This window comes from Anser brachyrhynchus (assembly GCF_964034855.1).
Source record: "Anser brachyrhynchus genome assembly, chromosome: 10".
Classification (NCBI taxonomy): domain Eukaryota; kingdom Metazoa; phylum Chordata; class Aves; order Anseriformes; family Anatidae; genus Anser; species Anser brachyrhynchus.
The window spans coordinates 12,925,475-12,941,391 of NC_137705.1; the positions used below are offsets into that span (position 1 = coordinate 12,925,475).

The 15,917-nt window shown below is 37.6% G+C and overlaps 1 protein-coding gene and 1 pseudogene across 4 annotated transcripts in view; one reads left to right on the plus strand and one right to left on the minus strand.

Annotated features, from left to right (window-relative positions):
* Positions 1 to 570: 570 nt before the first annotated feature.
* Positions 571 to 12,923, plus strand: ASB14 (ankyrin repeat and SOCS box containing 14). 3 transcript variants are annotated; one of them, XM_080606228.1, is made up of 9 exons: positions 571 to 703; positions 1,145 to 1,204; positions 1,462 to 1,595; positions 1,692 to 1,850; positions 3,786 to 4,031; positions 5,497 to 5,668; positions 6,538 to 7,081; positions 8,267 to 8,420; positions 9,178 to 10,985. In XM_080606228.1, the coding sequence occupies exons 1-9, from the start codon at positions 576 to 578 to the stop codon at positions 9,369 to 9,371; spliced, it is 1,791 nt and encodes a 596-aa protein (XP_080462354.1). In that variant the 5' UTR covers positions 571 to 575; the 3' UTR covers positions 9,372 to 10,985. The 3 variants fall into 3 exon arrangements, 2 of the variants coding, with proteins under 2 accessions (XP_080462354.1, XP_080462353.1); XR_013955614.1 differs by lacking the exons at positions 571 to 703; positions 1,145 to 1,204 and adding an exon at positions 11,602 to 12,923 and having other exon boundaries at positions 1,295 to 1,595; positions 9,178 to 9,531; XM_080606227.1 differs by lacking the exons at positions 571 to 703; positions 1,145 to 1,204 and having other exon boundaries at positions 1,296 to 1,595; positions 1,666 to 1,846; positions 5,517 to 5,668.
* Positions 12,924 to 13,124: 201 nt separating this feature from the next.
* Positions 13,125 to 15,917, minus strand: part of LOC308200433 (DCC-interacting protein 13-alpha-like) — a 33,133-nt pseudogene continuing 30,340 nt past the window's right edge. The window contains exons 12-15 of the transcript XR_013956145.1: positions 15,105 to 15,251; positions 14,819 to 14,869; positions 14,382 to 14,465; positions 13,125 to 13,732 (exon numbers count right to left, since the gene is read on the minus strand). The product of XR_013956145.1 is annotated as a DCC-interacting protein 13-alpha-like (transcript). The remainder of the gene's footprint in view (positions 13,733 to 14,381; positions 14,466 to 14,818; positions 14,870 to 15,104; positions 15,252 to 15,917) is intronic.

Sequence of the window (15,917 nt, forward strand, 5' to 3'; positions counted from 1 at the left end):
ATCTTTGTTGAAACACGTTGAGCAAAAGGTATTAGTAATCTTGTATCTTTCAGCTACTTTTCACTACCAGGCCCTCTGTGAACAAAATGAAAAAACATCCCAAATTTTGTTGCAGATCTGCTTTCCTATTAAGGAAGCATCAGAGCATGTTTGTGGTATTTGAGTGTCTGAAAGATTTAAGGGGGGAGGACTATTTAAACTATCTGGAAATTGTATTTTACTTATTTTTATTCTTTCTAGTAGTAATGCCAGATGAAGTACCTATTCTGTATGTTCAGCCTGTGGAATAGAGATAAAATCTGGCACATGCTATTGGACTAGAAGACCTTTATTCTGTTCTAGAGTAGAACAGCTCTCTTTGCAGTGTTCCAGACTAAATACCTGGGAGAAGACGATAGCTTGAGAAGGAGAAGTTCTGATTCATTTATTTTAGGCTATGCTTTGTTTCTCTTGATAGTTAAAAAAACAATTGCTGTTTCTATTACTGCAGACATAACCTGAAGACTTAACATCTGTGTCCAATTAAAAAGCAGTGTTTTCCTACAAAAAGGTGATCCAAGTTGTGCTGATTGGCCATGTATAATGCTGTATATATATCTGATGATAATTCTGATGATGAAATCCCTACCCAGCAAGCTATTCAGGAAAGCTTACAAGATATGCATAAAAATGAAACAAGTGCCAATGCAACAGAGGATGAAAGGTAAGGTGTTATTAGTTCTGTTTTGGGTGTTTTATTGGCATTATTATATGTCTGGCCTTGTGTCATGGATACTAGAAACCACTTGTAGCTTGCTTGTTCTGAGTTCTCCCTGGAAAAGTACACTTGTTTCCTCAAAAATATGGAATGTATGAAGCTGTCAGGTGACGTTTTATCTAATATCTAGGTGAGTACAAGGCTTCACTGAGGTAGATTAGGATGTGATATAAGACATAGGTTGGTGTGGTCTTTGGGTGGAAACCCAATATTTCTAGTGGCACAGGCAGACCAACAAAAATGCATTTTAATGTGTTAAAGTCTGACAAAACCTACATAACTCAAAGAAATCTAACGTGGTCTAGTCATGAGTATGTAAGTTAAGGTATAATTATATCCTGAACTTCTCATTAATTATAGCACTTTATTTTTATTGTGTTTATGCAGTTTCCAGTTTGTTGCCAGTAAAGAACATGGAATGATAATTGCAGCAATTCGGACAGTTAAGTACAAATACACTGCACTAAGCCTATACCCTAGGAATCACTTTGGTTCTGCATTGTTGAGCAATGCCTACGTTTTATGTATTTGATCAGCTGATTTAAGTGCAGTTTTTCGTGTAAACAACCGCTAGATTAAAAATTGCTTTCTCAAAATAATTTTTTTACTCTTGATACGCTTGGATAAATAGCACTCAATATATTAGTTGCGTTAATTTTGTTTTATGATGAGTAATCAAATGTGTGTCTCTCTCAAAATATCACAGGCGAAGAAGAGGTCCTGAAGAAGCTGGTGAGGCACAGTTCTGCTTTTGAGGAGGCAGATCAGCAAGGCTGGCTTCCCGTGCATGAAGCTGCATCGCAGCTAAATATGAACATCCTTGAAATAACGTTCAAAGGTATGGAGTCCTCCTGGTTTTCCACTAAAAAGTATTACAAAGGCAGGTCTGTTGAAGAACTCAGCTTCAGATGTGTTCTGCTTTTCTGTATTTCAGCCTCCCGTGCCATTACGTGGGAACAGACCACACTTAAAGGGGAAACACCTCTCTTGGTGGCAGTAAGAAATTGCTTTGTAGACCATGTCCGCTTTCTCCTGTTCAATGGCTGCAATCCCAATGTTAAGAATGAAGAGGGAGATTCTCCTTTAGTTGTAGGTGAATATCTTGTTTGGGGGTGGAGAGATGAGGGAATGAAGTGAGATTATAGTTAAAAGTTTTAGGTTGCAATTTGACTTCTTTGACTTGTGCAGTATCTAAAATATTTTGCTGTAAGGAGCAAAAAATGTTAATCTCAGTATTTAATGTGTTTGTTTGTTTTTCTTAAAAGATCTAAGGCTTTAAATGAGCTTACATTCCAAGTTAGGAACTGTCACTACAAGGTTCTTAGCATTATTTATTAAAGTATTGTCCTTATTGGTCTATTGAAGCATGGGAAGCACAGAGCTAGGAGAAACTGATCTAGTGCAAGGAGCTCCAGGTGACCTATCTTCTATCAGTTGCAACGAATTTGAGGTTCAGGTTGAACACGCATCTTTTTCCTTAAAGAATCAAATAACTTTCTTCATAAAGTACTAGAGTGTCTTCCCCTGCTTTCCTTGGCATCACTTATGTAGTTGTGCCAGATAACCAAGTCCCCCTGCTTCTTCATACTATCACTGTTCTTCATGTCTGCGGGCATAAAACGTTCACATTCTCTACTTCCTGGTATCACTTTTGTTGCATCAATTCCTGTTTCTCAAACAAACAAACCACCAGAGTAATTGGTTTTGATTTTCAAAAGTAGTAGCAAAGCAGCCTGATTTACCAGCACTACGTTGACCATAAAGCAGTTCAGGCACTGCTGGAATTAATCCACATATAAGTGATGAGGTGAGCCAGGCCAAAATTCTTGATTCACTTCTGTTTGAATTTTTTAAATCTAAGGAGAAAGTCCTATAGCTCATACCACTCTCCATGTGGATGCCATTTTAATTTAGTCATGTACAAGTACTATAAGCCTTGATTTGTAAAGAACCAGTCCTAGTATTTTGCCAAGATGATTTTCAGAACACTTCTATGTACATTGTCTCCTCTGATTTGGACTACTGTGCTATTGTTATTGCTGAGTTCTAGCCAATAAAAGGAAGGTCTGTTCTCATTATCTGAGTTCTGAAGGAGCTCTGTAAGTTTATGGAACAAACCTGTAAGTTTTTCCCTATTAGAAGGGTGGCTTTTTTCAAAACAATAGTCAAAGAAAGAGGAAAAATCCTATGAACCATCTGTAGGACTCTCTGTTCATTCTTTTGAAATGACTAAAGCTTCTGTTCAGGGCTACCCATTTAGAAAAGATGCAGAATATTCCTAGATACTTTTAAGTGCACTATATTAAAGTACATCATCCCCCAAGAAGGGGATGTATGAGATTTACCTAAAGCAGCCACACAGGTTACAGATGATGGAACGTCACGGGTTACAGTGTGCTGTCAATGCTATTTCAGGTAGCTGTGGCACTCTATTCAGTCCTGCACAGCCAGGAAGATCAAAGAGAGGAGAGGAAGGTGTTGCCTATAAATTCCATTTTCTGGAGCCAACGCAAATCACTCTTAAAAGCTCCTTACTGTCTTGACAGATGAGGCTTATTAAGATGAGAAGGTATATGGCACAGTCATTGTAAACTTTTTTGTATTATGGTAACTGCCTATGAAATTTAACTATAGCAGGCCGGCTTCTGACTAGAGTAAGCCCATGTATATGAACTCCATCTAGTGGCAGGAAACCTTGCATTCTGTTACAAGAGCAAACACAACAGATGAGTAGAGAGAGGAAAAGAGATTACCGTAAAATTATTCCTTTGTATAGTTTTTTTATCCTGAAAACGAAGAACAAACGTGGTGAAAACTTAAACCTTTCAGTGTAGCTTGGCATTTCTTGCAGTATAAATAGTGACATTGCTTCTTGTATAAATAGCAGTGTGGGAACAGTTTGAGCATTCCTGGGCTGCCACCTACCAGAAGCCAGGCTGCACGGAACAGTGTGGGCTAACAGTCTGGCTAATGTTTTTTTTTGTTTGTTTGTTTTTATTTTATTTTATTTTTTATTATTATCTTACAGCAATTAAATACAATTCATATGAGATTGCCACCTTGTTGATAAATTCTGGTGCAAAAGTGAATTTGCAGTGTGTCCACAAGAGGACTGCTTTGCATGAAGCAGCCAGACTAGGCAGAAAGGATCTGGTGAAGCTTCTGCTTCGTTCTGGAGCAGATCCTGACCCTCGCAGCGGATATGGGCTCACACCTCTTGCACTGGCTGCACAAGCTGGACACACAGAAATCATGGAACTCTTATTGCAAAAAGGTGAGACTTGATTATACGGGATGTTACAGGAAATGAAGGCTCAGGGCAGAGGAATCTTGCCAATGTCGTAAATATCTGAGGGGAGGTTGTAAAGAAGACAGACGCAGCTTCTTCTCTGTGGTGCCTATTAAGGGCAGGAGGCAATGGACACAAATTGAAACCTAGGAAGTGCTTGGAAATCCTTAAAGCCAAGCAAGGACCTGGACCGTCTGCTGTAGCTGACACGGCTTGAGCGCAGGGTTGGACCGGACAGTCTCCAGAGGTCTTTTCCAACCTCAGCTGAACAGTGGACCTGTTTTAAAATGCAGTAGATTCATTTAGTAACATATAGGTTCACTGTTGTTCCAGTGAGTAGAAATTGTAAGCTACACGTTATATGAAATGTTTAAAGTCCAAATGGAACAAAATGAATCCTCTTTCACTTACAGAAGTGAAAGGAAATAAAAGGATTGTTATGTTATTGATTATACAGTCTGTCATGATAACAGAAACAAATATACAATAAATATTTTGAGAGATTACTTTTCTACAGCCAACTATAGTCAGCAGTGAGTGCTTTGCAAAACTGATACATTGCAGGAGAGTTTTGTTTGCATTTTTGGGTGATTACTAAATTATGTCTTACATTATTTGAAACTTTTAAATCCCAAATCACATGGATTGAGGTATGCCCGGAGAATTCTTAGTATCTAAATTTCATGTTATAAGACATCTATATATATTACCTCTAAAATAGTTATCCTCGTTACACACATTTTATTGGTCTTTGCAAAGCTCTGTGATTGGATTATAACCAGTTGTTGTAAGACATGCCTTTAGAGTTATCAGCAAAAGTAACTTTCATTACTAAAGCAAGTAAAATGCTATCTGTGCCCCAGGGATTGTTGTGATTTAGTTAAGGTCTGAAAAAGACTACACCTTTTGTAATATTCAAGCCATACATTAATGTCTTAGTGAGTAGTTGTAATTTTTATTTAATATGCAATATTGTTTTCTCAGGTAGACAGCTAACCTGAGGGAAGGCCTGACAGACTTTTGTGGTGGGAAGTTATATGTGATGCTCAGCAGCACTGGACTAGATTGTATGACCTGTTTCGATACTGGATTCTCTGACATTTCCTGTTATATCTGTTAGGCCTTTGTAAAGGAGAGCTGAAATTCATTGTGTGTAAGCCAAAAAAAAATTATTTTTATGAATAAGAACTAAACCTCTTGCTTGCGTAATGCTCTCCTATCAGGTCTTATTGTGTTATAGAGTTCAAAGTAATTTGGACCTTCCTGTTTCCAGATTACATAATCACTTTTAAAATCAAGGATCCAGCATAAAAGCTTATGACATAATGGTTTTATGTGGTGAAGAATAGAATTCGCAATATCTTGTCACTGGAGGAGAAGGGTTGGAGATACTAATTATTGCTGAAAATTTACAGTGAATACGGTGAACATCCTTGATGCTTCTTTTCAGGTGCTGATGTTCTTTCACAGGCAATGGACTGTTCGTCTGTATTATTTGAAGCAGCAGGAGGAGGAAATCCTGATTCCCTGAGCCTTTTGCTAGAATACGGGGCTGATGCCAATGTACCAAAGCACTCAGGTCATTTGCCAATCCACAGAGCTGCATATAGAGGACACTTTCTGTAAGTTAATATACTTAAAAACCAACTAAAAATGACATCAAAAATATCACTTTTGCGAATTCTGCCATATTCAAAGCAGGTGGTGAATCTGTAGTTTTGTTGAAAAAAATTCTAGCCAAGTAAATAGGAGTTTTCTGTGTCTGAACGTAAGAGACCAATCAGGATAAAAGCTTCACCATTTTAGGATGAACATACTCTCTTTGGATAAATCTCATCTCCATCTTATCATAGGAACAGAAACATACTAAATACTTTAATAGTTTGAGGAGATATGGATTATCCCTATTTTAAAGACATGAAAGTCAGTGGAAGATAGTGATGTTAAAATCGCAACCAATAAGTAAAAAACAACTCTTTGATACTGGGAATGTTCCATGGTGCTTAAGAATCTAAGGATTTTTAATTCCTCTATTAATACATATATTTAAACTATTTTTAAACATCATGTATTAATTTAAACATTATGTTGTACTATGTAGGTATTAATATTAGAATATATTGTATTAATTCCTTGATTCCTATAGATTAAACAACAACACGTTGCTCTCAACATTCACAGAAAGCTTTTTTTTGAGATGGAACAACTATTCCTCTGGCAAGGACGGGGCTGTCCATGAATAATAGTATACAATTTTATGAGAAGCTGGTGTAAAGTCATAGTATCCATTGCTGGCTAACTATTTAATTCTTAGCAATTAAAGTTAATGCAGAGGTATAGCATGCCATGGTACTGATTTCTTAATTAAGACATTGAATACCGTCAGGATAAATTTTGAAGCCCAGCAACACAAAAATTCAAAGATTGATGTAGGTGAGCCAGTGTGCTTCAGATTCCAAGAGTCTCTCTCTTTTTTTTTAATCTTCTTCAGTGCCTTAAAGAATTTAGTTCCAGTTACTAATTTTGATGCCATTAAAGAAAGTGGAATAAGTCCGATTCACTCAGCAGCAGCAGGAGCTCATCCTCAGTGCCTTGAGTTTCTTCTCAAATCTGGGTTTGATGCCAATTTTATGTTGGATCAAAGAATTCGCAAAGGCTACGATGACCGCCGGAAATCAGCGTTATACTTTGCTGTTTCAAATGGGGATATCTGTTCAACACAGCTGCTGCTGAATGCTGGAGCCTTGCCAAACCAAGATCCCATCAACTGTCTGCAAATAGCCTTGAGAATGGGCAACTATGAGTTGATGAATCTACTGCTCCGACATGGGGCTAATGTCAATTACTTCTGCAGAGTGAATACAACGCATTTCCCATCAGCTCTACAGTATGCTTTGAAAGATGAAGTCATGCTGAGAATGCTGATGAACTATGGCTACGATGTGCACAGCTGCTTTGATTGCCCTCAGGGAAACACTTCCCATTCACAGTACGTGACTGATGGATGGACTTCTACTGTTATCAAAGACACAATGGTAAGTGTATAAGGTGGCTTCGTATGTTGGTGTTTTACTGCCAGTATCCTTCATACAACTGTGTGAAAACATACTAATGAATGTGATCTGTCTGAAAAGGAAATGTTGGAACAGTAAGACAGTTTACACATAAAGTTTTCAAAATTAGATAGTTTGCTGTCATGAATGAGGCTTCATGGCAACATCTATCATAAACAATGTTATAGAACTGTGAAAATACAGCTAATGATATGCTGTTGATAAGTACAGAATTTGCTCTCCAGGGCAGTCTTGTCCATGCTGTGAAAGCAGGGACTTGCATGGTGGCTCGCTGGGTTGTCTTGTATCACATCACTAATAGTGGAAGCCTGTTGTAGGAACCCCATAATCTGGCATGATAAACACTGAGCAAAAATTAACAAACCTGGATTGACCTAAACAGGTTCCTAGAGACACCCATCAGAGTTACTATACTTTTTTGTAAAGTCCATTTGAATGTAATAAATCTTTATTTAACCTGAAGATCATAAAATCATAGAATACCCTGAGCTGAAAGGGACCCACAAGGGTCATCGAGTCCAGTCCCTGGGTCCCTAAAAGCACCACCAAAAAATCAGGCCATGTGTGTGAGAGCATTGTCACTTGAACTCTGGCAGGCTGGGGGCCATGCCCTGGGGAGCTTGTTCCAGTGCCCGACCACCCTTTTCCTGATACCCAGCCTGAATCCATCCTCTGTTGCACCTCAAACTCTTTCCTCAGGTCCTATCTCTGGTCACCAGGGAGAAGAGATCAGTGCCTGCCCCTCCACTCCCAAGATAAAGGGGTGCAGCATGCACCAGGCTGGCAGGTTCCCTCTTCAGCATGTTGGGACATAGGTGTCCTCCAGCACTGTCCATAAGTTTAAATTCCCAACTGAGGGTTTGGCATTTCTCTTAGGGAATGGTAGTACTTCTGTTTAATCACTTAGTGATGCAGCTGTTTAAGTTCATTTTTGGGTATAGTACAGAATAAGTCTCTCAGATTTTCAGACTGTACTAGTGAGGCTTAACACAAGCTGTGACAACCTCTAAAGCTCCTCTCACAGACTGAACACTTGCTCTTCCTAGCGTTCTGCTTAAGTTAAATAATTGTTCTTGTCCTGCAGAGGAGGAAGTCATTTACAGGAGTATTGAACGTTTTCTTATTAAACGTTTTTTTTCCCCTCAGTTCTGTGAAGTGATAACCTTGTCATGGCTGAAGCATCTTTCTGGGAAAGTGGTGAGAGTAATGTTAGATTATGTTGATCACGTTAACATCTGCTGGAAGCTAGAAGCAGTTCTTAAAGAACAGGAACTCTGGGCAGACATCAATTCAATTTTAAGTAAGTATCTGATATTTAGATGTGAAATGACACGCAAGTTGTTCTGGGATTGGGACCTTTGTTGTTGGCGTTATTTTTATTTATTCTTGACCCTTGTTAGGCCAAAGTTATGTTTTGACAATAAGGTATCTCTGCAACAAAACTCAGTCTGTGTAGCATTTAAATTAAGTCTCTTTCAGAAGTCTGACAGACTGCACAGTTCATGTGGAGTACTGGGGAACTTCAATTACAAGGTAGACAACACAATCCTCTTCAAGGGGAGAAAAGCTCTTCCCCCATCTCAAGATGATGGAATAACTAATAAATTACTGTCTTTAACTAAGTGATTGGAATTCCAGTCTAGATTAACTCTGTCCTTTTCATTTGTACACAGATTAAAAAGCAGTAAGTAAAAATTCTACTTTTAGTAGCTTCTTCAGGTTGAAAGAGAAAATTGAACAACTATTTGGGGTTAAAGTATGTTTGCTTGACTTAGACTACTTCTACTCCATTACCATACATTTAGCTAACTTGACAGAAACACAGTCTGTTGCTTTAGCTGACAGGACTTGTAAATATAACTGAGAAAGGCATGGGCTGAGGTAAAAATGCTAGACCCTGACAGGTCCGGTCATCCAGGGACAGTCACGTTGATTTTATCCATCAATTCACAGAAAGAACATATGGCGAAATCTGGAGCAAAGTTTTTGAAAGGTGTAGGCAAATAATTGCACAGAAATGAATAAATAACTTATCAATCTCACCTTCCTATTTCTAGCAAATCCTCGCTCTCTAAAGCACCTTTGTCGGCTGAAGATACGGGAATGCATGGGTCGGTTGCGTCTCCGTTGTCCTGTCTTCATGACCTTCCTTCCACTGCCAAACTGCCTGAAAGACTACATACTATACAAGGAGTATGATCTTTATGGACAGAAGAACTTCCTGGGAACCTCCAACCTCAACTGCGCTTAATTATTAGCTCTATAATTTGGAGGGAATGTTGAAGTGGATAAGACTACCTTATGCATCTCTTTTTTCTTTGGGGATTTTTATCTCATTTGTATATTAAGGAATATGAAGCTTCAGCATTTCCCCCCCTTACCCCTGAAGAAAATGGGGACAATCTCAAACTGTAAGTATTGGTGATCCCATTCTATATGAATATGGTGGAATATAAAATATCTGAAAGTTATGGCCATACTGCTTTAAATGCTTAGTGTGAAAATTTAAAGAACTGTTAAAATCACAGGTAGGGCTGTAAACCTTGCATTATTGCTAGGTTAAAGGCTGTCATAACATGTAATGCTACCTCCAACTGCAAGGTTAAACTCAGGGTTTGGTTGAAGGCCATGAAGTTAACTAAAACCAGGAAGGGACATAATTGTTTTTAAATCTTGTACCTTCCCTTCTCTTGCCACGAAGTAGAGGTTTTATTTATGAAGACCTACAGCAAAGTTCTAGAAAGCAGCATAAGTAGATTTTTTTTCACCCAGTTACATGATCCCACTTCATAAGCATTAAACTTGGATTAACAGCTACAGATGCCTGCTTATTACAGCAGCTAGTGTGAAACACCAGTGTTTCAACAAGGCAACAGTACTTCTGAAACAGGTTAGTTCTGCATCTCAGTCTCAGGTATTGACATATCTCATCCACTACGTATTGGATTGCTCTCTCTAGAACTAGCTTCCTTTCACAGTGCTGTCCCAAGCCATGCTTGCATTTTTTTTTTGGAGTTGCTCCTGAAACAGTTGCAGCTTAAGCTTAGGAAGCATTTACCTGAGAGCAATCACCACTGTTGTCTTAAGAAAGTCTTACGTGATGCACACAGACAAGGCAAAAAAGCCTTGGAGACTGACTGACTTGCAAGAAAATTTATAAAAGAAAGCAAAGGAAAGAATACAAAATATCAGCTCTTGCTGTTAGACTAGATGTTATCTCAGTTAAACTCAGTAAGCAGAGGCAGATTTTCATTCTCTTTCTGAATTCTGAAATAATAAAAGACTGTATAACAAAACTTCCTCCAATGGCTTCTCCTACATTCTGTGCAACTGTAATTCATCGGAATTCACCTTAAACATATGCACAGTCAGTTTTGTTTCTTTATATCAATGTACATCAATTACATCTTTATAAATGGTTTAGCAGTATTAGGTTTTTTAGCTGTGGGTTCACATCCATATAAAGATGAAATTTGACTGGATTGTAGAAGGGAAATATTTCTGAACATTACTGACTGTTAGATAGTAAGTAAATTGTCTTGATATAGTTTGAAACCTAAAAAGATTAAGGAAATAATAGACTATCAAATCCACGTTAGCTAATACAACACACTTGTTACCAGTTCTGTGTGGCTAAGTTGCGTATGACCGTTAACTTGTCCTCTAGTTTAGACTTCAAGAAATATATTCCTGGCCATAGAGGGAGTGCTAGGTATTATCTGTAATGCAATAAAATGCATTTTCATAGTTTGCCCATGCTTCTTATGTGTTTTGATATTCATGACGTTATATACATAAAGAACGTATGTAGCTTGAAACAACTGACAGCAAGACTTGCATGGTCTACATAGTGTAATAAACTTAATATCCCTTACCCAAGGGAAAAAAAATGTCAGTAACCATTAGGCTGGAATTAGCAACATAACTTAGTCCTAAAAAAAACACTGCTGACCTATGCAACATCCTTTCAAAATTGTGTACTTGAAAAAATAGTTTCTGAAATAATACCAGGTTCACATGAAGCAAACTACAGCTTCAGCTGAAAGTGCCTGGAAGTTCAGTCCCTAACTAAAAAGTAACAGGAAATATTAATCAGGAGAAATAAATTATGGGAACAGAAACCAATCAGTAATTTACTTACAATAATAGGCGGTGAAATTCTACCCCAGTAGCTTCCAGGAGAACTTGAGGTGTTTATGTTAAAAATTGTACTTTTAAGGTAAATATTAAGCATTTTATGTTTTTTAATCAACAAAAATATTTTTTAATGAATTAGTTCTGTTCTACTTTAATGTCCTGATCTTCCTTGACTTGCCATTTGCTCCTGCAGCTTGTGTCACTCTCCTGGATGTATTTCTATATTTTTACTTATTTTATACCAGCAAAAGTCTCCTAAACAAGCAAAAAAACCTGATTTCATTCACGTTATCTCGTTGTTTTTGTTAAGCACTGCTCTCCTCATTAATTTCTCTTCTTTTCAGTGGTTATGAGAGAAGAATCATCCACTGCAAGTGAAATGCAATTCACACCTACACTGTTTTAGAAAACTAGATTTAATGGCAATAGATGGGAAAGCCTGAGCTAAAAATGAAGTAATTCCAGTCATAAATAGTGGAATCTGAAAAATTCCTTAAGTTATTTCATGTCTCATCTTTTTCTCCTGATTTCCTCCTCATAGTTACATGCTTAAATCTAAGACATTAATGGTAGGGGTCAAGAAAAAATATATCCATTCTCTGTCAGCAGTGCTTTCTGGTGGGATTGCTCATCTATTATCCGTTTTCCCCGTGGAGCGGTGGCTATTGCAGCTAATCTTACTCTGACAGCTCGGTGACTAGCTTCTAGAAACTGGATACCACTAATCACATTCTTCCTGAGCTGTTTCACACTTACTTTGTCTTCAGCATGTACTTAAGGAAGACACAATAACCTTGAGCTATGTTGGCATGTTATTTGATTGACAGAAAGCAGAAATAGTGCAAAAAACAAAGACCATAAGAGAAAGAAACACAAACTAGATCAGTTTCCAGAAACTGACTGCCATGCAACTATCTGTAAGTCTGTATTTAGGCACAAAAAGGAGAAAAAAGATGCATTTGCTGCCTTTCTGTACTTTTTTCCCGAAAGAATAAAAACAGTCTCTTACAGATGAGATGAGAATACGAGACTATAAATAAAATAAAAATGCCATTTAAGGTGGTTTTTTTTAAAAAAAAAAAAAAGCCTCAGATTTGTATGGTCCATGTGACAGTGTGCTGGCCAAATCTGGCCACAGACTGATGCCATTGGGCCTGACTGGGCAACACCAAAAGCAGGTACTTCTGCAACTGGCTACACTGGGGATGAAACATGCTGGAACTGGAGCTGCTAACTACCTCAGTAAGAGAGCCTCAAGTCTCTTTGTTGCTCAGCCTCCCACGCCACCTCCTCTTTCAAGGCAGGAATATTGTGACCACTTCCATGGCTGCTCAGTCCCTTCTATATGCTATGGGGCCTGCGGCATCACAGGAGCTGCTCTAGCTCCTGTTGCAGTAGCAGCCCCAGCGCAGCAGACTTACTCCTGCAGCAGGCACTGCTCCCTTCTCTCTTCTGCAACAGGAGTCAGATGCAGTTAAGTTTCTGCATAGAACTTTTCATCTCCAGCAGAAAGAGCAGGAGGAGATTGCCGTTATTAGCCACAACTCCTGTGTGCGAGGAGAGTTAAGGATAGCGTTCCCTCTGTGCACCTACAGATGTCTAGCAGAGAGGTCCTGAGCTTCCTCCCTTACTTACTTTATCAGTGCCAATTTATACATTCCTCATGCAGCAAAGTGCAACTGCATCTTTTCAGCTCTTATATAGGTCTGACAAAGTATTTTTTTCTCTCCTGTTCAAAGAAGCCTTCCAGTATTATATTCAACAAAAAAAAAAAAGAAAAAAAAATTGCAAGACATACAATACGAAACAAAAAATATGATCTTTCTGTTTAGAACTATTGCACATCTCATTGATATTAATAGGGATTTTTCTTTCTAAGAACAGTTATGTGCAACAAGTTATGTAAAGCTTAGCACTGCCTTATTTGGACATCCACTTTTGTTTCCAACAATGTGTTCTGCATACTTGTGTAAAGAACAAATTTCACCATACTGTTTAAGATTAGTGAGAGTTAAGTCTTGTTTCAAAAGCAGTCAATTACGTAGGCAGGTAAAAGGGAAAAAATATAAGAGTTTTTCCATACTGCAGAGAATTTTTTGAGAAAACAATTTTGTAATAAACATGGTAGCATCGCCATGCTTTACCTGGCATACAAAAGAGAAATTATACTGACATGAAAGTGGAAATCACTTAATTGATAAAGAAAAATCAAGGCATATAAGGGTCTACACATCATGAAGTCTTTTATACAACAGACCCTCCACTTACATTTCACTACTTGTAGAACTTAAATCCATGATTCCAATTTTAATCAAGTAGGCACCCTTAGGTTTCAGATTCTCTCTTCTTCTTTCCATCTTCTCCTAAATTGCTGTCTTCTGACTGGCTACTTCTAAGGACAACAAACTGTCCTTCTCCCCCACGTGGGTTTGATCTGCTGGAAGCAGCTATCAATCGGCTTTGCTCCTCTAAGTCCTAATTCGAGGAGAGGGGGGAGCAAAGGGGAAGAAATCAGCAAAATAATACTCATTTTAAAGTTGTCTAAAGTGGAAACAGGATACCATTATTCTGATTTGTAAACTGTCTTTTAATATTTTCAACGGACAAGTTTTGTAGAGACGGAGTTAAAAGAACAAGCAGGAAACGAAAATATTTTGGTTTCAGTAGCTGGCATTATTAGAACAGCTAATGCATTTAACACATCTGTACCAGCAACCCATAAAAAAAAGCAGGTCAGAACAAAGAGCTTGGCCTACAGCCTGCAGCCCGTTCCTCACTATGTAGCAAACGAACCGCCTCGGTACATGGCAGATGGTTACTTGCCACAAAAGGAGCAGTTCATGCATGTGACAACAGCGTTTTTATTTTGGGCCTGTGATAGTCCTTCAAGCACTGCTCCTGAGTGCACCTATAAAGGTGTTCTGTGGTTTATCTCCTCAGAAGAGCTCTTTTTAAAAACGACTGTGTGTACAAAATCTGCACAGGAAATACTTTCAACAATTAACTTCATTCCACAATGTTCTGTGAATTCGTACTAAAGACTGTGAGACTGTAGCTGGAAGTAAAAAACTAGAAAATAAAGATAGTAAGTAGGAAAAAAAAAAAGCATTAAGAAATAACGTACCTTTTTGATTTGTTTTTGTTTACTTAATTCTTTTTGTTGTTTATCTTTGACTATTTCTTTTGCCTTTTCTGATGCTTTTCGATCCTGAAGGGTAAAAATGTAAACAAAAGTAATGGACAACAGTCTGACGTGTTTGATACAGTACTGATTTATATAAGTTTGTTCAAAACCATTAAACACTTAATTAGTCTTCTCTTAATGAACAGGTATGTTTGGTAAAGGTATTAAGAAGTCATCTTGAATATTGTTCCAAAGTAAACATGGCTCAAAGTCTTTTTATCTCGGGTTTAAGTTCAATAAAACAAATCCCTTCGAGTACTCTACAGCAGCATTCACTGCATCTAGAAGCATCTTGCAGAATATATTCTATTACACATACTAAATATACCATCTCCATTCCATTCATGAGGGTACCTTCCCCTAAAAAAGATTCTTACCAGTTCTTCATGAAAAGCTATCTGTTTTGCCAGTCCAATGGAGTCACAAATCTAAATACAAATCAGATTTGAAATAATCTGTAAAAATCTAATAAAAAATGCCTTTAAAAATACACCATATTGTCATGTCAGATATGACAGTATATTAAAACATTTTGTGGTACTATCAGGTTAACTCTTTTTCAGTACATAAACAAAATACTTAGCCAGCTTGAATGGACTGGATCTAACATCTTGGAATCCATGTCAGGTTCCAAACCGATACAAATATAACTATCACCAATACCTTTTCCCCTTCGTTATTTGATTCAAATATATAGCAGACGGAAGTTTTTCAGTTGTCAACTCTCCCTCCTGAAGTTTTAAGCACAAATCCAAAGAGGTGCTTATTCTCCTGGTACCTAGCATACAAGACTACGTTGGGCAAAGGAAACTGCCAGAAAGGATCAAATATGGAGATATTAAAACCGGTTTCAGATACTTTCTATATGAAGTTTCACTGTACTGCACATTACTTTGTTATCAAAAACATGCAACCACGCCAGAGAAATTTACAATCTGACTGGACATGCAACTGCCAAACAAAAAAATAAGTTAGAAGGGAAAGATTAAATGATTTAAACGAGAGAGGAGGGAATTACATTTGCCATGAGATTCAGTCATCTTTCTAAATGCAAACAAGCATTTTATTTATTTTTATTTTTAAAAAACAGACACACATACAAATTGCATTTTTGACTAAGCTTTCAGTATTTGGTGCACTTCTCTAAAACTAACTGCAAATAGTTCAGCTCACCTGAACTATATAAGCAAGAAAACAAAGAAGCAAAAAAAATAATAAAAATCCATATAGCCTTATTATTTTGTCACAATAAAAATACTTTGCATTCTCAGTTCCTAAAAGAAGTCAGACTAGACATTTCAAATAATTTTTTTAAAACTTAAAAAAGGATAAGTTTTTAAATTCTGAAGGTCCCTATTGCAAGTGTTATAAACTGACAGGATAAGAGTTCTTCCTAAACTTAACTGCACACATTTAGAATACTAGACATTCGCTCCGTTGCTTTATCTCACCTTTAATAGCTCCCAGCTTTGGGGC